The sequence below is a fragment of the Lonchura striata genome, chromosome 1 (genome assembly GCF_050655825.1).
Source record: "Lonchura striata isolate lonStrDom1 chromosome 1, ASM5065582v1, whole genome shotgun sequence".
Classification (NCBI taxonomy): domain Eukaryota; kingdom Metazoa; phylum Chordata; class Aves; order Passeriformes; family Estrildidae; genus Lonchura; species Lonchura striata.
In genome coordinates, this window is record NC_140703.1 from 102,759,757 (window position 1) to 102,785,509 (window position 25,753).

Here is a 25,753-nt window from a genome sequence, read left to right on the forward strand (position 1 = left end):
TTTTGTCATCCCACAAGACAAAAAAAAAGAAACAAAACAATTACTTTAACTCAGGAATGAAATGAAGTGATAGCTTATATGATTCACTTGTATAGTCTGAATTGATTGAAGCGTACACAAAAATATGTTAACGGACTATATCTGATGCCTGAAATGTAGCATTTCCTATCTGTATTGGCTTTTTTTCTCATTCAGTGTGATGTCCAGCTCTTAATCGTTTAAAGACTGTGGCTTTCCAGTTTCTATATTGCTTTATTTATTATGCATGTAATGATGCTGAGGGGCTACAGCCACGCACAGGCTTGACACTGTAAAAACAGCCTGCAGTGTAAAATACTGAGTAAAGAAGTGCTGGCTGAAAGAGATATCCCCATTTCACAGAACAGAAATACAGGGAGTCTTGCTATTTAACAATAGCTCCTAGCAGAAGTATATGGTAAAGTTTGACTGCCCATTTCTTCTAGATCTCAGCCTGCTGGTCTTTTATCCTGCCACAGGGTTGGCTTTTTTCTTTTAGTGGAAGTAAGAGATTCAGTCCTGTGAAGAAAGTTAGATGTTCAGTAGTCCTTAAAGCTCACAGTCCACTCCTGTGGTTACATCCTCTGGCTTCAGCTCCCAGCAATGGTGCCCAATTCCCAGGGGCAGCAATCAGTGAGGGCCAGGCAAAATGTCATTGCAGAAGAACAGGCAATGTGCAAAGGACAGGGAAGGAGATGCAAAGGACAATGTGCAAGGAATGAAATGGAAGCGGGTCCTTCTTTTGGCATGCTTTTACTCACTGGTTAGCTTTTTTCCTCTTACCTCTTTCCAGGAGTTTTTTTCAGAGTTTTGCTGCTCTGAGGTTGGGATGCTATTCCACAAACATCCAGACTAACTGCATTAATTGTAGGTTTATACTTCTTATCCTAGGGCCAGCATTGTCCTCCACCCTAGCCAGTGCTGCTGCCTCCCTCTGAGCTTCTTCCCCACTTCAGCTGAGAACATTCATCCCCTTTCAGATTTTCTGGCAAGCACTTGTAGTTTATATTCTGGACCTCCTAGAAAATCCACTCCAGCTTTGGAGTATTTTAAAGGATTGGTCAGTTCAGTGAGTATTGTGCAATATTTCTGTTTTCTTGGTGCCAGGGGGGTATATTCCCTGTTACTATTGAATCAGAGACCCTTCAGGGAAAGGTGAGAAGACATCGCTAGGGTCACAGGGTACTGTAAGTTTCTCAATGCTATCATTTGACAATAAGCAGTGTATTTGTAGTTTTTCTCTTGGAACAGCACTGCACACAGCTCTGCAAGGTCTGCTGGCTAAGGGAGACTTGTTGGGTGGCTAAGAGGTCATGCTATTTTATCTGCCAACAGCAATGTGTGTCTACAACAGTAGGTGTGTATCAGAGCTTGCATGAACTTGGTTTCATTTTGAAGTCTCACACAAAATCTATTAATCCAACTCCTACTCCTATATGTAAAAGACTGTTGCCAAGGCCAAAACAGCTACAAGCTAAATTTTGCAGCAAAATCTATTCTAGTCTGATGAAATATCTGAAAATTTCATAAGTAGGTAAAACTTTCCACTCACTTACTGATATTCATCACAGACAACTACTAGCATTTCAGTCTAGACAGATTTTTCTGGGAGTAGGAAGGAACTGCTTGTGCTTGCCTTTTCATTAGCCTCCAGGGTACATTATGTGATCATGAATATCACGTGCTCTAGGCAATACAACAAATGGGAGGGGTATCATTACTATTGCGTACAAATTTTTGTCCTGAGCTAAGATTCCCAAGGAGGAAGTGTGGCTCAGAACAGGATCAGGGCAAGTTGCTTTGTGTCTCGGTAACTTGTATGTAAAACAGATGTAGTGCTTCATTACCTTCAAGGGATAAAGGAGATGTAAAATCAGCTCATGCGAGTGAGGCATTTCGCCACTGCAGTGGTAAGAGACAGACAAGCCATCAAAAGCTCTGCCTGCAATTTGGCAACATTAAGTTTTTGCAATGTCAAAAATTTAATTAGTAAATCCTCATGATGTACAAGCACTGACAGGTTGCCATCATTCATCCTACTACCTTCCTCCTCTATCATTTCTTTCTCCCCCCAGTGTCATTCCTTGCACTGACACCATGCCAGTTGCATGGAGCAGCACTACAAATGTACTGAAAAATGGCTGAAACCCCACATGCAAAAATCCACTGATAAGCAAAGCAAGGCTCCCTACCAGACAGACAGTTTGGGGTCCCTTCATTTTTGCTGGAGCTCCAAGAACCTGAACTTCAGCAGGTCTGTTCATCATCTCATGATGACACCTACAAATTTTGGTGAACTTTTGGGGTTTTATTCTAATCGAGGTAACTGATAGTCTGTCATTATCCTACACATGACAGCATGATTCCTAGGTTTCTCTTCTTCTGTCTGCTCCTTCATTCTTCTCCAACTGTACTTTCCCAGTTCTTTCTCTACACAAAGCACTGGTATGCCTTCATAGGCTGAGTGAATGTTGTTTTGCATTAAAGAAAACAACAAAACAAGAAAGACCAAAGCATCTCCACCAGAGAGCCATTCCCTGCCTTGGTGCATTGGCTACCACTCAAAAAAGCGTAAGAGTGCACAAGCAGGAAAGTAGATGAGAGCCCTCAAATATGGAAAGGAGAGTAGTGTGTGGCCAGTGGGGGGACCAGTGTGAAGCACACTGGTTCTCTGTCTGCTGACTGGGAAGGGAAGCCCAGGAGGTGCCTCCTGTGCCTGAGGGTGCCTGCCTGCATCACACTGTGCTGTCGTGTGAGCAAGACAGCTGCAGCAGCTCCTTGGCATTGGAGCCTGTCTGTATCCGTGCCTGTAGTAGAAGGATCAAGCCCAGTGCTATACCTGAGGATGTGCCACCTGCTCTGCTGCATTATGTGGGCTGAGGATGAGCCTGCTCCCTGCCGCTGGCTGGGGCAGAGTGCTGGCATCTCCCATGGCCCTCCACTCCTGCTTTAGCCCTTGGAAAGCTACCCACTGTGTACCCTGAGGCTGGGAATAGTCCATGGGACTCCCACGAGTCACAGCACTCCTGAGAAATTCTCTCAAACCCTTAGTGGACTTGATTAATATAATTTTCAGAGGCAGACTTCTGGGATTTCTCTTTAGAGGAACTGAAGTATTCCTGTCCCTCAGAAGTCCCTGTCTATAAAAGAAACCTCTTTTGATAGGTGACAGTCAAAGTGTCTCAGCAGGGCAAGCAGTTCATCTCAGTTGTTACGCCCCGGCAGGCAGCGAACTAGCAACCTGTGTCAGAAACTAGTTGTGTGTAACATGATGTAGTGAAAGTGTACATTGGCAGGAGAATGAGTAAATGGAAGACCTATTCCTCCTACTGCCTTTACTTAAAATGTCATTGTGAAAAGATTGTGTAGCTTCTTTCATTTTTGTTTCGCTATCTATAAAATTATTATTCCTTTGTCTATTTTTATCAAAAAACAGATATAGTATCATTTCACCTCCTTGCCTTCATAGAGCCATTTGCAATCTGTTAAAAGGGCATTGCCTAAAGGCTAACTGGTATAACATGATGTGGAAACACAGAGAAGATAATGTTTGCTGCTATGTTATTGGGAGTAAAGGTGCAGTAACAAACCCAGTGCCTGTTCTTGACAATGCTGTTCCAAACAAGAACCTTTCCTTTTCAGCTAGGTTGATGGAAGAGAGACTGAAAGTCTTACATTGCACTCTATTTTTTATCCTACAGCCGTCTCCAACCTTGATGCAGAGAGTAAACTGAGTGTCTATTACCGAGCACCTTGGCATCAGCAAAGAAACATCTTTCTCCCTTCCACCAGACCGCCCTGCGTGGAGGAGCTGCACCACCACGCCAAGCAGCACCTGCGAGCCTTGCGCAGAGGTAGGTGCTCCCCCTGCCCAGCTCCTCACACATAACATCTCTCCATGGTCCACTCCAGGCAGCAGAAGGATGCTCAGGCACAAGCACACGGGACTGTGGGCACTAATCTACACTGGGACTTAGGTACTCATGCTAAGAAATCACAGAACTGTAGAATCACAGGATGGTTTGGGTTTGAAGGGACCTTAAATATCATCTAGTCCCAGCCCCCTTCACAAGGGCTGAAATGGGAGCCCAGTGGTATTAGTCTCTACAAAAACTGAAATGTCTGTGCAGGGTTTCCAAGCATGATACTAGAAGGATGCCTGTGTCCTTCAAGAGTGGCAGCTGAAAAGTCAGGTGATAGATGTCCTGGACAGCTTGGAAGGGTTGGGCAGGTCTCCCCTTCCCAGGCTAGGGAACATTTTCTGACTTCCCTAACAAACTGCAGACCTGTGGTCTCAAAGCAATAGAGAGGAAGCAGGAGCAACAGGGTCATAACCAGGCTCCTGGATTCCTGCCATAAAGAGAATTTACTAGATGCAAACATCGGGATGGTCCTACAACAGCACATTAAGAGGATGGCAAAAGATGGGGGAAGGTCAGTTTCCACTGGGAACCTAACCAAGGGAAAATCATTACCAGGACATAAGACAAAGCAGGCAAACAAGCCTGTCTGTCTTTTGTGCCATAAGGAGGGAGAAAACCCATGCAGGCCACACTTAAAATGTTCAGCAGCAGCCTCCTGTCTTGAAGAATTTTGCACCAACAGCTCTAATTGCCTTCCTCATTTATTACTTTATTAGCTTATAATAATAATTGCTTTCCTAGAACTGCAGAGCATCTGTTACCTGGATAAGATGTTCCAATTAATTACCACATTTGACCATCTCTGCAGGTTTTAGGTCACAAACACACTGTGGATGCAGTATGTCTTCCTGGCATGGCAGAGAGTGATACAGCCAAATTGCAACCACAGTAGTGTTGGAGTAGAGCAGAAGTTCTTTTCTGTTCTCAGCAGCTCTGCTTTGCAATTGTCGCAGAACCAGGCTGATCTTTGCCTGCCATCTTGTGGGCAGGAGAAATCCTGACAGCAGCATGTAAGGAAGCTTCAGAAAATGTCTCGTTTTAAAGTTACAAATCATCATTTTGGCAATTTCCCTCCACAATTTATGGCAGCTGTGCAGGTTCAGCGGGCAGCTTGTCATGTTCTGCTTTATCTTATTTCCCAAATAACTGCATATATGAGGATGAAATTTTAGTCTGAAATTTACTCTGAACATGTTTATTGCGTCTCAGCTCTCTCTTCTATCAGAATGTCATCATCTCTTTATCTGTTTAACCAGGAGAAATTAAAATGAAATTTTAGGTCAGAAAACAGCTATGCTAGCAGCTATGTTGACTGGACCACAGCTAGTGGAGTGGGTGAATACATTCTCCTTTCAGTAGCACTCCATGCAAACAGCAACTATCTAACTGTCACCTAAAATTAGAGATGGCAAGTCCTTGAGTCCATTCCCCCATTCACTTGGAAAGTTCCAGAGACTTGGGACTGATGCTGGAAGAGGACTGAATATTGTGAGCCCATGCTGAAGGAAGACTTCCTGTGGGCCTAGGGTGGATAAAGATCTTGACCTTCCCAGGATGATCTCCTTCTTGCTGGAACCTGAGCATGACCACTGCAACAACCTTCATGATGTCAAGCCAATGCTCAGGACCTAGCACTGCTATGCAGCCAGGGAATAAAATCCCACCTGGAGCTGTGTTTCTGGTTTTCCCACTCAGAGTGATATATTTTATATGGGTAGGATGCAGGCATAGTTATTGCATCTCAGTATTTCAAGGCAATAGGAGCTGCAGTTTCCTGTTGGACATCAGGCCTTGGGTCCCAAGTGCCTAGAAAGCTCCACTGTCTCCTGGGAGAAATGGTATAAATCTAACCTGGGGACAATTCAGCTGCAGCACATATGCTGGGGTGGTGTATGGGCATTGCTCTTCCGGGCGCACGGATGTTCAGTAAGTGCTTCTCCCGTTCAGCTGCAACAGGGACCATTTGTACCAGTCACTGGGGAAGAGAGAAACTTTGTCTTTGGAGTCCACTGTCCTGTACCTGTCTCTGGTGTGTGCTGTTAGTGGAGATATTTGTATGTTTTCAACACTTTGAAAGACTTGTGTCTTCTTTCTCATCCAAACCAGAACATCGAAGCCGAGGTGATAACAGAGAGCAAAAAGTCCAAGGCCCCATTGCTGTGGTGGCTCCCCCCTTCCCTCCCTTCCCTGCAATCTGCAGCCAAAAGAGGCAAGCGAAGGACCGGCATTTCCTACCAGTAAGTCTTTCACTACAGCTACCACAAACAAATACATTTTTAGTATGGTGGGACCTAAGTGTGGCAGTGCTTCACAAGTGCCCCTCCCCAAGCTGATGCAGGTACAACAGAGCTGACCTTAAAGACTGTCAGCAGCGTAATGCAAGTCACAGCTTCCAGCAGCCAGCCCCAGGGTGGTTGTTTTCAATCACAAACCTCTTATTTTTTACCCGTAACCAGCACACATATGCTCTCATTCACACACTCCTCCACAAGTCCTCCACATTTACCACTCAGGCTATAGAGGTAGCACTTTGAGGACCCTCCCATAATTTCAGAAAGTGCTGTAATTTCATCCCTGTCATTAGCATTTCCAGGAGCAAAGAGTTCAAGGGCTTTGAGTGCCAGCTTGAGGCTTATGTGTGTGCAGGAGGCCCAGGAGCATGACCCCAGCTACAAGAAGCTACACTTTTCATAGTCCTGTTTGGCAATGTTTGTCTCCATGCACTTTTTTTAGATGTTTCATGTCTCACACTTGTCCTTACAACCTGCCAAGCAGCTAAAGATCTGGTCCTGTATATCTGTGCTGACTTGCCATTGCAGCATTGATTTGAAATCAAGTTAGTGTTGACAATAAGGTATTTATCACTGTTAAATGAAAAGAAGCACGCTAGATTGACAACTTTAACACTGATTAGGTCCATAATTCATAATTCTCACTGGCTTCAGGTGGACATTGGTATTTCTGTGGCTCTGGGTGTTTTACTCACAGAAGTGTCATAGTAGCTAATTTTTCCCTGTACTAAGAGCCATTGCATTATTTAAAAGGTGTAAGTCAGACCTGGACTTGGCTTCTAAATGAAGCATTTGTCTAATGCCAGCCCTCAGTCAGGTTGTAATAGATCTGTTCTGCATCTCCCAGGTCAGGGACATTGGCATCTCAAGAGATGCTACATCTGTGAGTACATTATAAGCTCAGTGATGATTTAGTCACCACACTGAATCATCGTTTACTTAGCTTAAAAATCCAACTCCATTCATCCTAATCCATTGTATTAGCTGTATTTAAATACTATCATGCTAAAGCACTCACAGTGTAAAAGACTCATTGTAAACGAGTCACACCTGCACAGGGACCAAAACATCAGCCAGTCAGTCCATAGGAAAAGAATTGCTTCTCATTTAAAAAGCATGAAATACATAATAAGATTTGCATTAGTTTGACTGTTCTAGCTTTTTGGCTGCTTATCTGATTAATTTTGAGGACAGCATCACCATCACTGCAGATTTTGAACAGGTTAAATTTGCAGGTCTTACAATTCAACTTAAAAGAGATATCCTGATGTTAAAAGACAGCACAGAAAAGAGATTGAAGACAGAAAGAAGAAACATGATTACCTGTTTCTCCTTTGTAAATCATCATCAAAGCTAGTGCTGTGGTAGGGTCATTGAAAGGTAAAGGCAAGGTGATGCCATGTTAAGGATCAGAACTAGTTACAGGTGATGGTTTGGACAGGCTATTGAACATAAAGCTCTCTTAGTATCAGATGGAGAACAAGGGATCTCTTTTGAAATTGCATGCACAATGCTTAAAGGCCTGAATCTTTGCTGTGTTTGGAAAACAACCAGTGCATTTTATACATTACTTCCATCTGTGGAACACAAGATAATAACAAATAGCAAGCAACTCTGAGTCCTGTATTAGTTGACAAAATTAAGTCATGATAAATGCAGATGTGTTGGCTACATCTGAAAGGCCACCTTCTTATTTTCAAGAAGGAAATCATTAAACTTTGTGCCCACCCATATCAGACCTCCTTTTGGAGGCTGACCGGGTTCAGAGTTCCCCTAAGGAGAAGCAAACAAGAGCTGTTGGAGGGCTGTTGTTCTATTGACTTCAAGGCATCTGGCAATGTTCTGCTTTGGAAATTGCAAATACACTGCACCCAGGGTACTTCAAAGTGCCTTGGCCCATTTCTGAGAAAACTCCTTGTAAATGGGGCAACTTAAAATATAAAGAGAATAAGGCGAGATGAAGCTGCACATGAATGTTCTGTCTGGCAGAAGTTAATCAGAGATTGTTACACTGAATAGCTAATTGATATTGTGCCAGACTTCATGATACAATGATACTATTACAAGAAAAAGTTGAGAATGCTGCAGTTGGCTAGCTTGCACTTTTTGGCATAAGCTTTTTTTGACTGACATCTGCAAAAGTTTATCTTGCTTCAGGGACTGCCAGTAATGTTTGATATCTGATTCCAGCTGATTTTATCATGTAGTCATCAAGGAACTAAAGATGTTAAATCTACAAGAATTTTTATTCATGGCACAGCAGTATGGTGTGTATTCCACTCTTCTGATGCTTTGGGAAGGTGCTGAAGGGAACAGTACTACACAACCAAAAGATCCCTCTTCTGTGTTTCTTTTAAATTAGGAAAGGGATCAACAAGAAGCTGGGAAATTTTTGAAAGTTATAGGGTCTGACTTTCCCAAACTGGCTATCTAAGTTAAATGCATGTATTAAGATACTCAAATAAGAAACTTGATTTTGAGGAATGTTCAAATTATCACTGTGAGACCTGTGGGAACTACCACTACTCTACTGAAATTTACTGAGAAAACAGGTCACTTAAATCTGAGTCAAGGTTCCCTATGTGTGTACCTTTTGGCTGCTACTACCAATTAGATGCCTGTGAGCTCTTCCGAAGATCTTGCATATTGTATAGTAAAACTAGAGAAAATCAGTCACAACAGATGAGGATTCACTTTTAATCACAACTATGTTTACGGGGAGAAAGATGCCAAATCTCCACAGATTCCAGGAAAGGACAAATGCATTCAAGTTCAAAGCAAGTAATGCCAGCATAAATGGGTCTGGAAAGACGTTTTGGGCTGTTCCATCACAAGATCATTTTGTTGTGAAGAAAGAGTAGAGAACTAGAAATGGAATAGACTCTTTCATGTCTACTTTTGTTACAGGAAATGCCCTGATTTGGCTGATGAAATGCCTACTTAACCCAAAGGCCAGAAGGGAATTCTTCAGGACAAAGTATAAGAACAGGGCATGGTTTATGCTGTTTACTGTCCCATGATTTATCCTTCCAGTGTCATACAGAAACTGGTTACAGAGTTCCTGGGCCAGAGATCAAACACAGAACAAAAGCCACCAAAGAACCTCTCTGACTTGACTGTGAGGCTAGTTTAATCCAATTTTTTATCAAATTTACACCTTCAGCCTCATCAGCATCCTGTGACAATAACTTTAAAAAATCTGTATGAAAATGTAGCTTTTGTTTGTTTCAAACCCAGTATCTCATAATTTCATCATATCCCTTCTGGTTCTCAGACCATGAGAAACAGTAAGCATTGCTTTCTCATTCCCTTTCTCCATACTCCTCATGGTTTTGCAGACATGACTTCACTTAACTTTCCTATCCATTCCAGTCATTCATTTTTAAAGCTGAAAAATTGGCATACTTAGTCTCTCTCTACACTAAAGAAATATACAGCTAAACACATTTAAAAGTATCATTCATTCAGGCATTTTTGCCAATGAAGAAGAAGAAAAACCCACACCAAACTAAAAATAATCTGAGGAGAGTATAAGAAAGTTATGGACTTGCTAAAATGAGGAAAATATTTCTCACTCATGTTCCCATGACAACCCTGCCTGTAGCACTGCTGAGGCCAGTCACTGACTGTGAAGATGCTGTGTCATTCCAACTGCATTTCAGACTTCTAATTTTTTTCTGCAATTCTTCTTCCTTGGGTTTCCCCAAGTCCAGCCAGCAAGGCTCTGAAAATTCTGTATTCCAGTTCAGAATGTTATGGGACCACACTTTCTCAATCCCCACATGGCACAGCTATTATAATAAAACCAAGGAGATGAAGCAAGGAATTCAGGATTTGGAAATCTACACTCACAATTGCACAAATTTTAGTGTCAGTTTATTCATAATTATAATCTGAGCAGGAATCTAAGGGAAAAGAAGCAGAGGCTTTTTCCAGATAGGGTGTTGTTTCTGTCCCTGAGGCCTCAGCTAGAGCAAATGTGAAAGGAAAATGACACATTGGGTAATTTTATTCCATCTCCTTGCCATTTCAAAAATATTCCCTATGGTCTGCCTTAGGATGCTTTGTACAGCAAAGGGAAGGAAGTACTACTGAATAAACTAACTTTCACACCGTGTCTACTGAAGCCAGATGAAACCCCAGTAAGAAACAACTGAGTTAAGGGACAGGCATGAGTTGGGCTCTGCACTTTCTGTGTGCAAATCCTGCCTGAAGCTGTTAGAAATAAAACCTACCTGATTTTATTCATCAGACTGAACTTGTATAGCATCATTTGTGCAATGACCCTAATAACTACTACCCTGTATTGTGGGATGTTTATTTTGTACCTTTGTCTACTGAAATGCCATGTGTGGTATGACTTCTGTCATGAAACATGTCTTAGTTTTGTCTTTACCTTGTCAAAACACTGGAGCCATACATTAATTGTTAAAGGATTTTCAGTACTTTAGCTGATCCCATTTGTGATGCTCCAAAAGAGAAGAAAACACCCACAAGCAGATAAAATTAAAACTTGAGGAGAATGAAACATACAGAAATATAAACACTGGGAGCAGGCAGGTGAGCAGAGCTGTGATTTGCAGTGAAAATAGCACTGCCAGAAATATTCCCATTATTTTTTCTTCAGCATCAGCTGACTGTATAAGAAAGCTGCTGTATAGTTATGAATTTCTAATTAAGTAATCAACTGTGCTCTGAAAACACTGGAAAGCTGCTAGCCTTTGATTAGTATTTCTTCTCCTTTGTCTAGACCTTCTGGTTTTTCTGTCATGTAAATAAATACCATTTTCCTTAACTCCTGTGAGTTAAGGAAGCAGCAGGCTCTGCTTTCACAGGCAGAGAGAGGGATACACAGAGGTTTCAGCCAGAGCCCCAGGAGTCAGTACTGTATTCATGTGTTCATGTGGGATTGAACACTAGTTCACACTTACTCTACATGTTGCCTTTTCAGTGCATGAATGACTGTTCTTAAATGACATGTCAGAATGTATTGTACACTTTATTTCTGTGCTTCCACGGGGTGAAAGCAAACTGTATGTATGTTCTGTTTGCTGGAGACAACAGAATATATAATGTTTGCAGATGCTGAAGCAACATGCTGATGCTCTGCTTGGGTGAATATCACCCACTATATTTGTAAGATTATCCTGGGAGGGAAATGTCCCCCACCTACTGCAACAGAAGCCTGAAGTTAGAAATAATGTTGATCTTTTATGCTTTTTGTTAGCTGCAGCTTTTAGGCAGCAGAAGTCAGAAATAATCCTCAGGAGAATAACACTGTGCAGCAGCATGCAGCAGCCACCTCCTGCCCTCACCAAGGCTGTGCCAGCCCTGTGCTGCTGGGGGCTGTGGCTCTGCCACCTAAATTTCTTGTGTTAATGCCTTGCCTGCCTAATCAAACACAGCTGAGAGGGAAGGAGTCAATGCAGCCATGTCTAAATTCAACAGCTTGAGGATAAATGCTCTTGATGAGGCTTTAGTATTCTCAATCTTTAATTAAATGAGGAAAAATTGTTTCTTTATTCTTGGGTTTATGTTTTTCCTATCACCGTTGAACTGTGTTCCATAGGCCCTGTGCACTAACTTTGAAATCCCAGAATCTCCTGTAAGGTAATCAACTATAGATAAGGCAGGCTAGGTACATGATATAACACAAATTATGCTTATTGAACCAGTCTTTCCTATGTGTTGAAAATGCTCAACAACGGTTGTGTCTCAGAGCTTTGAGGGACAGAAAAGAGAAGAGGGGCATAAGGGGCACTTTTATCCTGTTATTGACCCATTCATTTCCTTCTACAGATCCCAGCTCTGGGCCAATAAATGAGACAGACTCATAACTTGCCAGGTTGGCAAGTTTGTCTACGACTGATTTGCTTCTTTGTCACTGTCCTGATGATATTTCCTAAAAATATCATCAGGGCAGGACTCAATGATGGGTCCTGTCTCAATGATGAGACTCAATGATGAGACAAGACTCAATGATGAGTCCTAACTTACATATGTGCTAGTAATGCTCTTCCTAAAATCAGGGTGTGAGTGTTCAGGGGTGCTTCATCTCAGCCCAAGTTAAGCTCTGAAGGAAGCTGAGCTGAACTGCTCCTCAGCAGAGCCACTCTTTCTCTACAGGGAAAAAGAGACTAGTCAAACTTGGACATCTGACTATTTTGTTGTAGCACACAGAAACGAAAGACTTTCACACTGAAGTGACACAGAGCACTGAGAAATCGGGTCACGTGCATATGCAACAAGATTTTTACTGCAAGGCAGTTTCCACTAGCACAATAGCACCTCTGCAAGTGAGGTTGATGGGATAGCTCAGGAAATAAAAATGCTCACATATGTCAGTGACAAATCCCTATTCAAACAATTATACAATCAGTTTAGTTTCAAAGCAATCGTAGCCCATTAAAGAAAAATGCACACTTAAAGTATTCTGGCTTTGTATTTAACAGAATGATTATCACTGTTTCTGTTTGCCAAGCACACCCACACAAAAGAATTTCACTTTTAAAACTGCCTAACTTCAGATTTGCCCATCAGACCAGAACAGCCTTGGGTTTATAATAATAATTTCTTGCTTAATTACGTGTTTACTCAGGACATTTAGAAATATTCTGGTTTTCTGAGGTGAATGGGAACTTTTGAAAAGCAGCAGCTCACTCCCTCCCCCAGCATGGAGGTGTTGAAATGCTGAGGCTGCTGCTCTGTGCTAGCATGCCTCAGCTGCCCCAATGACAGGCACCACATGGGAACAGGCACTAAGTGACCTCAGGACCCCTTGGCAAGGCAGTGGTAGGCCCACCTTTCTCAGGAGCACAACTGTGACAGCAGAAACTGAAATTCTGCTGGTCACCTTCATTTTTGTCCTATCTCTAATGATAGGAATGTACCTAGGAAGTTTGTCCTGCCATGCTTAAGCAGGGACCTGAGCCTCTGGCACATCAAAGGATGGCTGTAGATATGTGGAACCAGACAGGTCTTTTCTCAGAGGCACCTGGCAGAGTGGCACACAGGTGAGGTAGGGAAGAGCTGCACTGATGGGACAGACAGATGGGTAACCATATCTTGCTTGTCTTGACTGTAGCCCACACTGCTATCTCTGAGACCAAAGTTGAGGTCCTGCTGTTTCTCTTATGGACAGGTTTGCCCCTGAGTGGCTTGTAAATGTTGCTGTGCTTGAAGCTCAGGACAGGAGGTCCCTCCTGTCCTCTTCTCTTTCTACACTGATAATCACAGTGTAAAAGAGACCATTGGATATTGGAGAGATTTTCATTTCCTGAGCTCTTGTCACCTCAACAGTATTAGTCTCCCTGTGTCCTGACCTTCCCTAGAGATCCTCTAGCACCTTCCATGAGGAAGCTGAATTTCATCCTAGTACCTGAAGTCAGTCTGCTTAGAGCAGGTGTCTGTAAACTTGGTCAGAGGACCACCCTTGGGTATCTGAGGAGTTAAGTAAACTGAAATTGTTGATGTATTCAGTATCTCCTCTATTCGTGCAGCCTTTGTTGCACAAATAGAGGTGTTGCTCCTGAGATAAGGACTTTTCCCAGCTTGGGAGAACTGGTTTTCCACTGGCCTGGGCAGAAACTAAGCTGCTGGAAATGTTCACTGGGAACAGCTCTTTTTTGATTTCTCCTACTCTGGTCTCCTGTAAGCCGTATGGACAGCTCATCTGGAGGCTTCCCATGCGCACACAGGAACCAGGGAAAAGCAGGAGATGTTGCTTATCTAGGAAGAGAACAGAATGAGATTCAGGATTAAGCCTTTTGAGACTCACTACAACATTTTGCCTTGAAAGGAGACCATATAATGCAAAGTCTTTCAAAGTGAGGTTTGTTCATCTGTCACAGTAGTGTTGATAATGATTGATAATGACTGGGAGGAAAAACATTTGTAGAATTATCTGGCATTATTAGTCTAACTAATGCATGGAGAAATACCATACCCCTACCAAGAAACACATGCTAGAGATTTCCAGAGTTCAACAGACCTGTTTTCTTTATCTCTTTTTTTTATTTTCCAATTTCAAAAGAAGTCAGTTGTCTTTCACTCCTTGATTTTGAAAACTGGACATTGTCACAAACAAACCAGGGTTTCTGACAGAAGAGCATTTTGGAGGTGTAGGGATTCACCAAGACCCAGGACATTGTGGCCATTGCTATTTGTCCTTTCAAGTGTTACAAAAAGTGACAAAAAGCAATTGGTTGTTGTCACCTTGTCACAATGATTGCAAACTTAGAGAAATAGAGCTATCATCAGAAACACAAAGCAATCAATGCATTCTATAAATTACCGTCAGCATCATTATTTATATCCTTTTACTTAAAACTGAGGAAAAACATTGAAAAAAAATCCTTTACATTATGAAATTATTTAAATTTATAATGTAATTGGATATGTATCTTGCACTACTTCAGCTCCAGGCAGAACACAGTTTGAGTTACCCAGTCAATACAAGGCATTCTTAGGACAATTCAAGCATGTCTGTACAAGGAGGCTGAACCAATTTCACTATAGTTTTGTCTCATTCAAGTAAGCAAAACCAGTACAGACTTCACAGGATCTAAACCAATCTGTTGTGGGGAATAAACTCATCTATAGGAAAAAAGATGAAAATCTCTGCTTGTTTTGGCTCTGATGCTAATTTATCCAGACAAAAATTATGTGCTTTTACAGTAAGTGTTTTGTGTATGTTTTTAATTTTTATTTTTTTTTTCACATTTCACATTTATAGTTTAACAGCACCCGTTCGCCCTCCCCAATTGAGTGTTGCCACATGACCCCCTGGAGTAGAAAGGTACTGGAAAAACAAGCAATCCTCAATTAACAGCCCTGTCTCACTCGTCTCCCTTCCAGATCCTAACCCTTCCTCTTGCTTGCTTTTCACTTTTAACTTTACTGTGCTAAAAGAAGCCATTTCTGTTTTTCTCGTGTTGGTAAGATACAATAACAACTTTTTCCCCCCTTGTTTCATTCTTCACACCTTGGATAGGTTTTAGGAGCTCAAGGCTGCAAAGCTGCCTCCCCCTATCACCTCTTTTAAAAAGCCTGAACTCAGACAGACTCAATAGCATTAGCAATTGCATTTAATTTTCTTGCCATGTTTTGCAACTGCCCCTTCCTTTTTTTCCTAAACGGTAGGAAATGGTTTGGGCAATGCCACACTGACAGCAGGTATTTATTCTCTGGCCATTTGGTGATGCCACTGTTTGGAGAGCAGGAGCTCTGGCAGCCAGGGTCACTCTGCCTGCTTTGTCCAGCACTTCTTTGTCATCCAGGGAAGGATGAATTCGGCAACAAATGCAGTGTGTGTGTGTGTGTGTGTGTGTGTGTGTGTGTGTGTGTGTGTGTGTGTGTGTGTGTGTCCCCATGTGCCTCTGCGTGTGTGCAAGGGTGGTTTTTTTGCATGCATGCATCAAACTTAGGGCGGGGGGGGGGGGGGAGTTACCTAGGAAACAAAGTCTTTTGTGCTTGAAGTTTATATGAGCTATTCACGTCTGCCGGGAATCAGCACAAAAGCTGCAGGCAGAAAGAAGGCTGCAATGTTTGACTGAAATCCTACGTGGGAAAAGAGGGTTTTCTGCAGGCGGGAGAAGAGGAAACCTGTGTTGTCTTGGGTCTGGGGGTGCTGCAGGAGGTGACACTGACGAGGTAAGTAAGTGCCCTCCCACAGTTTAAATAGTAGCTGCAGAGTTAAGATCTTTAATGCTTTTGGGGACGGGACATAAATGCTGTTTGGCAAACCTGAGATGGTTAATTCCCTCAGGATTTGTGAGGAGCCTGGGCTGAGGATGGCAAAAGTACAATGGCAGAAAGGGCATGATCCTGCGGTGCTCAACACCCACCTGCTCAATGCTCTGCCATGGCAATGTAGAGTAACATTTTATTTTTGCCCTGTTTGCTACCGAAACTAAAACCAGCAAATAAAGTGTAAACAGCAGGCATGAAGGAGGGAAGGCTGGTAGTTAAGCAGCTGGGAATTCAAGACTGAAGAGAAAGCCTGTCTGAAAGGGATTGCACTTCATTTTTAAAAAATGAGAGGCAGACAGATGTCCTGAGCCGGCCAAACAGTTGTCACAGCTTACAGAAGAATGTATTAATGGAAGAAGGGTGGGAAATTAGGCAAAAGAAGGTAAAGGTAAGTTTCTACCCTCTGTTCCTTCCAAACAAAACAAAAACTTTTTTTTTTTTAAACAAAGAAACCCCCCCTCCCCAACACAAGTTGGCAGCCAGCACCACACGAAAACACACTTGCTTTATTTCTCTTTGAAAGACAGGGCATTGGGGGACTTGTTTCTTCCAAAAGAAAATAAACTGTCTGTGTTTCTTTCATGCTGTTTACTTTTTTCTCTGTTTCTTCATCTTCAGCGTCTAGTATTTCTTGTAGTATGCTATAAAAATATGCATGGTTTCTAAACAATCTTTAGAATTTCTTCTGGTGGTGGATACTCTTTTCTTTGGTTGTTATCTCCCTATGCCAGCACTGCCAACACCTGCCACTTCCCCCCACACAGCTGGTGGATGGCTGTACTGTGGTCTGCTCTTGGTCTGTGTTTGTACAAATGAAATGCAAATGGTTATTCTGAGGTATGGATGGGTCTTGTTTAAAACTTTGGACCTTCTGACACTTGAATGAATGGTTATATGAGGCCAGTCTCAGTTGCAAATGAGAACCCACACGTCTAATGCTTGTGGTAACTGAGGACACGCTTGCCATGGCCATGCACAAGTGCAGGATGTGCCCCTTCTGACAGAGATGGCCTGTAAATGTCATTCTAAATGTGCTGAGTTCCAGTATGCTGAGGTGTTTTTCTCCTACCAGCAGGATGTTAAGTTTCCATTGGAGAATGACTGGTGCCGTGTGACTTAGAACGATTCCTTCCTGCATCTCTGTAATTGATTTCTGATTTGTGTGTCTGCTTTGTTTCAAAATTAGCCTTGTGTGCCTGAGTGGGAGACACTGATTTTGAATGTATTCATTTGCAGTCCCATCCTCCAGAGGACGAAGATACAGATGTCATGTTAGGGCAGAGGCCGAAAAATCCAATACATAATATCCCTTCAACACTGGATAAACAAACCAATTGGAGTAAAGCACTACCTCTCCCAACTCCAGAGGAGAAAATGAAACAAGATGCCCAAGTGATTTCTTCTTGCATTATCCCCATCAATGTCACTGGTACAAATTTCTTCTGTTTCTTTTTGTATTTATTGCATGGTTCAAGGGAGGTCAAGTACTTATTTTGTTTAATTTATTTGAAGTCACGGGATTGTGCAGTCTTGGGGCAAAGAGCCTAGCTTGAGGATTTAGTTTCTGAAAGACAGTGGGCTAAATTCATCCCTTATGTGTGACTGCTGGAATTGCTGAAGCTGCATCTAGGATTAATCTGGCCCATATTTTCAGTCATGTTATATGATGTAACATAACTCTAGTTCCCTGTATAAACAATGTACTTTTGTTGTGTATATAACCTACAATTTGTATTAACAAAGACCTCAAATAACTTTTTGAATATAGCTGACTGAAATAATGTAGAAAGCCACCAAAATTAATCATATGATTATCATGTGTAGCAGGAGAAGAGAAACTAGAGAATGTAGGCTACTATTTGCAGTGCTTTAAACATGCAAGGCATGAATGTGTAGCATGCAAACCATCGCTCTGAGATCTCTTTACATGCAGCTATGCTGAAGGTATAGTAATGGCATTTTCTTTATTTCTCTAACATTTGGATATATGTGACTAGATTTATTTGAAGGAGAACTTGTTTATAGAAGCAGCAGGTATATTGCTTATTAAATGTGATAGATTATTTATTTCCAGAATCAAGAATCAGGCTGTTTTTCTCTTTTTCTCTTTCTTTCCTTCCAGAGGGCTATGGTAAACATAAAGTTGATCTGAATTTTCCTCAATAATATTTTCAAGTACCAAGTTTTGATTAACTTAAGAGCATAAAGTGGGCTAACTTTCACAGTTGTAGACTTCAGTGTAAACAACCAGGAAAAAAGCAGGGGGGCTTTCAGTTAACCTTCATTCTCCAGAGAAAATATTTATATTTAATTCCATTTTCCCAGTAACTGGGGGGTTGGGGTAAGGTCACAGCCCCTCATGTCCATTGTTATTCCCCATGTCTATCAGTGGTGCACAAACCTTTCTGCAAGACAGGCTGTAGGATTCACCATGGTGCTGGAGAAAGTTGTATGCCCACAGTCCAGCTTCAGCTCACAACCAAGGCATTTGGGCTGACAGCATCACGGTCACAAGTCCCATGCAAGCTCCACTGTCAGCTCCACTGTCACTTGCATGAATCCTCCCAAGTGACAGCAACAGAGTCCCAGTTTCCCCTCCGTCCTGGCAGAGGAGGTGACACTGCACAGTGCCACCAGCTCTGCCTCCCTGTGGAGGTGGCAGCCAGGCGTGGGTGTCCCTGTCTCCAGGACAGTGCTCTGGCCACAGGAGGACAAGCAGCCGGGTAGCAGGACTGCCTGCACACCCCCTGCTGGGTTACAGGTCACAAGCCAGCTGGTCAAGGTCATAGGCTGGACATTGCCTCTGGAAATCCCCACAGAAAGTCAGAGATTATGTGGCATATTTCCACAAGGTAAAGCTGGTGATAAAATGACGCTCCTTCTAGTTTCAGTATAGGACCCTAACCAGTGCAAGCTTTCTAACAAGGCTATTGTCACCTAGTGCAGCCAGAGGACATTTAGGTCTGGGACCAATGTTAACTTTTCCAGTAATAGCCATTTTTGCCTAGACTCCACCTGCCATACATTGGAACCAAATTTCCACTGATCAGTTTTACAGATCAAGAATGGTATGTAATCTTCTGGATGTTTATGTGCATCATTCTCATTAGCACTAATGGGAATAATTTGTATGCATCACGGGGAAGAAATACCCTCTTCCACTTTCCTCTCGGAGATGACCCCCATGCATCTGGCACACAGAGCATGTTCAGCTAACTCACAGTTGCTGGAAAACCAGCAATTATGCTGATTGATTTTTTTGTTTCAAAGAGTTTGCTTTTAGTTCTCTGTTTTTGTTTTTTAAGCTTCTCCTAACCCTGAGAAATGTTCACTTTTTTTGAAAATGATTGTTGTTGGAGTTTATGGTACTTTTGTTCCATATTAAAGAAAGTTCTTCCTCTGCTTATTCCAGGGGCATTGGTGGTTACAGGACATCTGTCTGAAGCCTCTATTTCACTGTAGTAGATTTCAAGAAGAACTTTTACAAGAAAGTTACTTTTTAATGTTTTACATTGTTATGTAATGTAATATGTATGTGTATGTCTGTGTATAATTATGTTTTCTATAATTATACGCTATTAAAATAGAGCTTCTTATCAGGATTTTTTTCTTTCTGTTTGCTTTAGTTTGTTTGTTTTTCTTAAGATTACAAACCACTGTACCAGCAATCCTTATGTTAGTGTTTTTATGGACCTGACACATTTTTCCCAACCTGTCCCATGTCAACTTTAGAGAGCATGAATGAGTATACAGTTGTGCAAAAAGCCAGCACAGATGGGCACTGGCCTTCTGGTCAGCCTCCTTTTAACATTTTTTTGACTACACAGCGTAAAATCAAACTGAAAGACACTTCCCTTTGCTAATGCCATGGAAACATAAAGAAAACAACGAATTCTCACCTATTCTGTATGAAGGTGGTCATAAGCAAGTGTTCTCAGAAACTTGTGCTTCTAAATCTAAGCTGAGGACCTTGACTGCATGACTTGAGCAGACTCCCACCGTGTGCTGTGCACATGGGAAAATCAGGCCACTTCTTGATCTCTGCAAGTAAATGGCAGCTCCCCGTTAATGTCACTCTTGGTCATGTGTCATTGTCACAGAGAATGCTCTCTAAACTTGCACGGTGACTTAGCCCCATTTTAGCTGTCTCCTTCCTTTTTGAAATGTTAGCTCCCTTGGCATATTGGTCTCCTAAGAAGCACCCAACTACTGCAATATGGCATCATAACCTTAAAATGTTTTCTTACACTTATTTGCTTATAAAATAAGTTAGGCTACAGGTGAACAGTTAATGCTTTGAAGATAAGTTACTGTCATTGTCCCTATGACAGATGGATAAAGAGCTGTAAGAAAGATGCCCTGCTACCAAGAGCTCTCTATTTGTCTTCCTGATTTTCTTTCTTTTTTCTGTTCTTTTTCTTTTCATGCCTTCTGTTATTTTTGGCAGACCAGGCTGCTGAGGGGGAGCTGGAATTAGACATAAAACTGTGATATACTGTGATATAATTTACATAAGAGCTACATAAGGGCTTCCTTATGTTTATTCACAGGCTTAATCCAAGCTCACATACCTCCACTGTGTTCCAGCCATGAAAATTTGTTTACTATTTCTAAAGGCTAATGAGACCTATTTATGGGTTGCAGGAGTTGGTTTTGACAGAGAGGCTAGTATACGCTGCTCTCTTGTTCATTCACAATCTGTACTACAGCGGAGACGAAAGTTGAGGAGGAGGAAAACCATCTCTGGCATCCCCAGAAGAGTGCAACAAGAAATAGGTGTAGTATAAATACAAATCTTCCATAGATAGCTTTCTAACCAACTTAAATTGCAGAGATATGAGCTGGTAGTTAGCCTTCCAAAGAAACAAAACCTTGGAAGTGTAAATGCTTGTAGAGTTTAGGAATGACATGTTTTGTTCTTTTGATTTACTACAGTAAGAAAAGCTATATTACTCCATATGGCCTTGAAGGACTGGGGGCCTTACTGAGTAATATAGATGTACGTGTTCAGCTCTTATTGTGTAAATGTTAATCAGTTCTTTTTTTCTTTTTCATTTTATTTCTGTTATGAACCCATAGTTATGTGCATAAAAAGTAACTAGATTAAGTGAAAGTTTTTTCTTGTGTCAGGGGAGCTTAAGGTAAAGAACTGACAGATGTTACTCCACAAAGTGATGATGAGTTGTCAAAACAGCTGGACAACTTAGATGAGGTGTTGCATATCCACCACAGATACAGCTGCTGGTACTCTACTAGAGTTTTGCTAAACCTTCCTTTTATTTATCACACTCCTCAATTCCTTCCTATTATTCTTTATTATCAAGAATATTTGCCTTAAATCTACCAAATTACCCCACTTTTTGTCAGGGTAAGTTAGGAGCAACTCTGTTGGGGGCAAATTCAGTGTGAAATTCTTATTAACTCAAAATGAAACTGAATATTTCTTAATATTTATTTGCACCTGAAGATGGCTCTGGTGTTTCAGTCGGTTGCCATGAAACTTGATTGGAAGCAGAAGAAATGTGTTTATCATAGGGAATAAGCAATTGGAGAACCTATGAAAGAAAGATCCTTTTGTCTTGCAAAGATTCTTGATAGTAAAGAAGCAGATAATGGAAATTCTGAACAGACAGACAGGAGGAACAGAATTCTTTTTAGACACTTATGGAGTGTTTTGTCCAGCAGCCACTCCAGAAAACTTTAAGTAGCTGAATTAGAGTAATAAAAACTGAAAACTTAGTATTTGTCTTAATATTTAGCACAGCAAGCTCAGCTCCACATTGAGAACACATTGCAGAAGTCATGTTGTAAGACTGGAATTTCCCTACCTCACCTGTGGGAGGTCAGCCTTATAAATTTTTTATATGAAATTTAAATTTAGTGCAATGCTCAGAAAGATTAAAAAATAAAGAATACAGCAGATAATATCATCTTGGGTTGCTCTGCGGGTTGTCTCATGCTGGGAAATGTGGAGCTCTGTCCCACTCACCCAGCTTTCCATGTGTCCTAGATTCAGACGAGTCGCCAGTGGCAAGAGAGCGCAATGTGATTGTGCACACAAACCCAGAATTCTCTGGCTCCAGCAACAGGAGGTTGGGGACCCGGGACTCGGAGTGCCAAACTGAAGAAATCCTGATAGCTGCTCCTTCCCGGCGACGGATCCGTGCCCAACGGGGGCAAAGCGTTGTTGCATCCCTCTCCCACTCCACTGGCAACATCCTGGTGCTGGCAGACAACGGGGATGCGGTCTTTGCTGCTACTGTGAGCAACCGCATCCGCTCGCGGAGCCTTCCCCGAGAGGGCGCCCGGGCCAGCGAGGGCCATCAGGATGCCACCACCAAGAATGCAGGGTATGAAGCAGAGCACTTCCTAGTTGGTCAGGAAAGGATCCCAAAAAAGGGGAAGGAGATCAAGCAGGGTTCGCAGGAGTGCCAGCCCATTGGTTTAACATGTCCTCAGCACCTGCATAGCCCCGAACACAGCATCAGTGAGAGGGGGAGATCGCGGCTGTCAAGGATGGTCGATTCAGGCAGCTGTGAAATTTCATCCAACTCAGACACCTTTGGGAGCCCAGTTCACTCCATCTCCACAGCAGGAGTCCTGCTCAGCAGCCACATGGACCAGAAAGATGACCACCAGTCCTCCAGTGGCAACTGGAGTGGGAGCAGCTCCACGTGTCCCTCTCAGACATCTGAAATCATTCCTCCTGCTGCCTCTCCTCCACTGACAGGCTCTTCACACTGTGACTCCGAGCTGTCTCTCAATACTGCTCCCAATGCCAATGAAGACTCCAATGTCTTCACAGAGCAGTTTGGTGACCACACAGACAAAGTCAGGGGCCACAGGGCAAGCTCCTTCACATCCACTGTGGCGGATTTACTGGATGACCCCAACAACAGCAACACAAGTGACAGTGAGTGGAACTACCTGCACCATCACCATGACGCCTCCTGTCGCCAGGATTTCAGCCCTGAGCGCCCAAAGGCAGACAGCCTGGGATGTCCCAGCTTTACCAGCATGGCCACCTATGACAGCTTCCTTGAAAAGACCCCCTCTGACAAGGCAGACACTAGTTCACACTTTTCTGTGGATACTGAAGGATACTATACCTCCATGCACTTTGACTGTGGTCTGAAGGGTAATAAAAGCTATATTTGCAACTATGCAGCCCCAGGCTCTGAGAGTGGCCAGACCGGGAGCATGACTTCCAGCCTAGCTGACTGTGCCTGGCAGGACTGCGTGAGCCACAGGAGGCAGGCACGGCAGTGCATCTCACTGAAGAAACCAAAGGCAAAGCCAGCCCCACCAAAACGCAGCTCATCTTTGAGGAAATCAGAGGGCAGCACCGACCTTCCTGACAAGAAAGAACCAAAGATCGGTGGTGGGCAGCATGTCTCTCACACTGCCAGGGAGATGAAGCTGCCCCTTGAATTTTCAAACACACCTTCCCGAGTGGAAGGCCCCAACCTGCCAGCCAAGCAGGAGATTCCCTGGCCAAACCAGGATGATGGCGGGTTAAAGGACGCTCCATTTGACACCGCCAGTATCCCTCCCTTTAAAGATGAAGGTGCTGAACAACCTCACTATGCAGACCTCTGGCTTCTGAACGACTTGAAATCTAGCGATCCTTACAGATCCTTGTCCAATTCAAGCACTGCTACGGGTACTACAGTCATAGAGTGCATCAAGTCACCAGAGAGCTCTGAATCCCAGACATCTCAGTCTGGATCACGAGCTACAACCCCATCCCTCCCCTCTGTTGATAATGAGTTTAAGCTGGCCTCCCCAGAGAAGTTGGCAGGGTTAGCCTCACCCTCCAGTGGATACTCCAGCCAGTCAGAGACGCCCACCTCTTCTTTTCCGACAGCTTTCTTTTCAGGACCATTGTCTCCAGGGGGGAGCAAAAGGAAGCCAAAAGTTCCAGAGAGGAAGTCATCGCTGCAGCAGCCACTCTCAAAAGATGGCACTGCCTCAGTGAGCAAAGACCTCGAACTTCCGATTATACCTCCTACTCACCTTGACCTAAGTGCTCTTCACAATGTCTTGAGCAAGCCCTTTGCTCACAGGCACCAGCTGCATACCTTTAGCCACAGCAAACAGAGCGCGGTTGGGGAAGCCCTGCAGCCCAGCCCTCCATCTGCCCTTGCCATCACACCCTCCGTGCTCAAGTCTGTCCACCTCCGGGCGGTCAACAAGCCTGAAGGAGTGAAACATAAAGGCAGTACCCCAGACCTGCTCTGCATACAGGAGACCACCCTGATGGCAACCGAGGTCTCTCCAGGCAAAATGAGGCCGCTCTTAGCTAAGAAACCAGTATCACGCCAGTACTCTACAGATGAGGCCATAATGCTGTACATTGACACTTCCCCAGCAGAAGCAGGCCCTGGAAAGCCACTCTTAGAGAAAAGCTCCTCTTTCAGTGGGCAGACTAGCTGTGAGCGAGAAGTTGTAACTTCAGCAAGCACGGGTCTAGTTGAGATTAAACCTGGGAAGGACCAAACACACCTGGCTGCTGAACACTTAGCAGATAGCTCTCTGAATCAGACATGTGCCGTCCCCAGTGACGGCTTTCAGAAGGGCTCAGCTGTCCCCACAAGTGATGATGAAACAAAGAAACCTGTCCAGGGAGCAGAAATAGTGCATGATCTTCAGCAAGTGCAGGCTCAGCAAGAGCTCTCCGTAGGCAGCGAGGGGAAGGTGGAAGCTGCACCTGTGGATGAAAGTCCAGCTCAGGCTGAGGGACCGGCCACCACCCATCAGTTAAAGCACGAACCCGATGTAAGCCACCATGTGCCTGGGAATATCAGCTTTGAAGTGGAGATGGCAACAGTGGATTCACTCAGTGAAGAGGGTTGCAAGCAGGAAAACAATATCACATCAGGTATCCCAACCAAAAGTGCCTCTGATGACAGCAGGGCAGATGAGACAGTGGGCGGCGCCGACGAACCTTCGCTAAAAGGTCAGTTGGGAATCCTTTCTGTGCCATACCCAATCAGGTGGTTTTGGACGGGATGGTAGTGGAGTCAAAGCAGACTGGCACATCAGCTTCTCTCTGTGGGTTTAAGCACAGATCCCCCAAAGTCTGTTATCTGGCCAACTAGCCAGTCCACAGCTATTTACGCTTTTCCAAAGTATTCAGACTGTATTTGTGATATTTATTTCCTCCTTTGTGCTGCATTTCAGCTGAAAAGATAAAAGGGAGGAGCCCTGGCGCTGGGTACAGGAGAGTTTGATTATCACAGCTATGCTGTAAGTGGGAGCTCCTGTGTTCAGTGATCCTTTTATGGACTCCAATATGGAACAGACATGATTTTTAGATTAGAGGGTAAAGGCTGTATGCTGGTATCGCCCATGCAGTTGTGAGCAGAGCTGGTGCCTCCAACTGGCAGTGCTGTTGTAAAGCCCAGTGGAGTCTGACTCATAACATGGCTTCTCTCCTTTTTAAGAGTCTTCTCCAAGCGATGAGTCCATCATGTCTCCACTGAGCGAGGAGTCACAGGCTGACACTGAGGATGTCTTTGTGTCTCCAAACAAACCCCGCACTACTGAGGATCTGTTTGCAGTCATTCACAGGTGACCTCACCTTGTGGCAATGGGAAATGGTAACATGCATCCCTACACAGTTGTCCACTAACAATAGCTGCAGGATGGTTATTCTGTATTTAAGTTTTGTTCTCAAACTACGTTCTTCAGTTAACTCAGTTTTGTTTTCTAAAAGGCATGTTTTATTATGTCCTGGAGTGCAGTCTGAGTATCTTCATGGCATATGTG

At 43.3% G+C, this 25,753-nt stretch overlaps 1 protein-coding gene across 5 annotated transcripts in view; it reads left to right on the plus strand.

Annotated features, from left to right (window-relative positions):
- The window catches only part of NHS (NHS actin remodeling regulator), a 247,089-nt gene that overhangs the window by 214,866 nt on the left and 6,470 nt on the right, over nucleotides 1-25,753 (plus strand). For 3 of the 5 annotated variants that reach the window (XM_021532327.4, XM_085585187.1, XM_085585178.1), the window contains exons 2-8: nucleotides 3,720-3,872; nucleotides 6,048-6,178; nucleotides 14,967-15,029; nucleotides 17,219-17,411; nucleotides 20,627-20,758; nucleotides 21,993-24,941; nucleotides 25,429-25,555. In XM_021532327.4, the coding sequence (XP_021388002.3) occupies nucleotides 3,720-3,872; nucleotides 6,048-6,178; nucleotides 14,967-15,029; nucleotides 17,219-17,411; nucleotides 20,627-20,758; nucleotides 21,993-24,941; nucleotides 25,429-25,555 (3,748 nt within the window). Of the gene's footprint in view, nucleotides 1-3,719; nucleotides 3,873-6,047; nucleotides 6,179-14,966; nucleotides 15,030-15,647; nucleotides 15,884-17,218; nucleotides 17,412-20,626; nucleotides 20,759-21,992; nucleotides 24,942-25,428; nucleotides 25,556-25,753 lie in introns of those variants that run through there. The other 2 variants (XM_021532323.4, XM_021532326.4) reach the window with 2 other exon arrangements.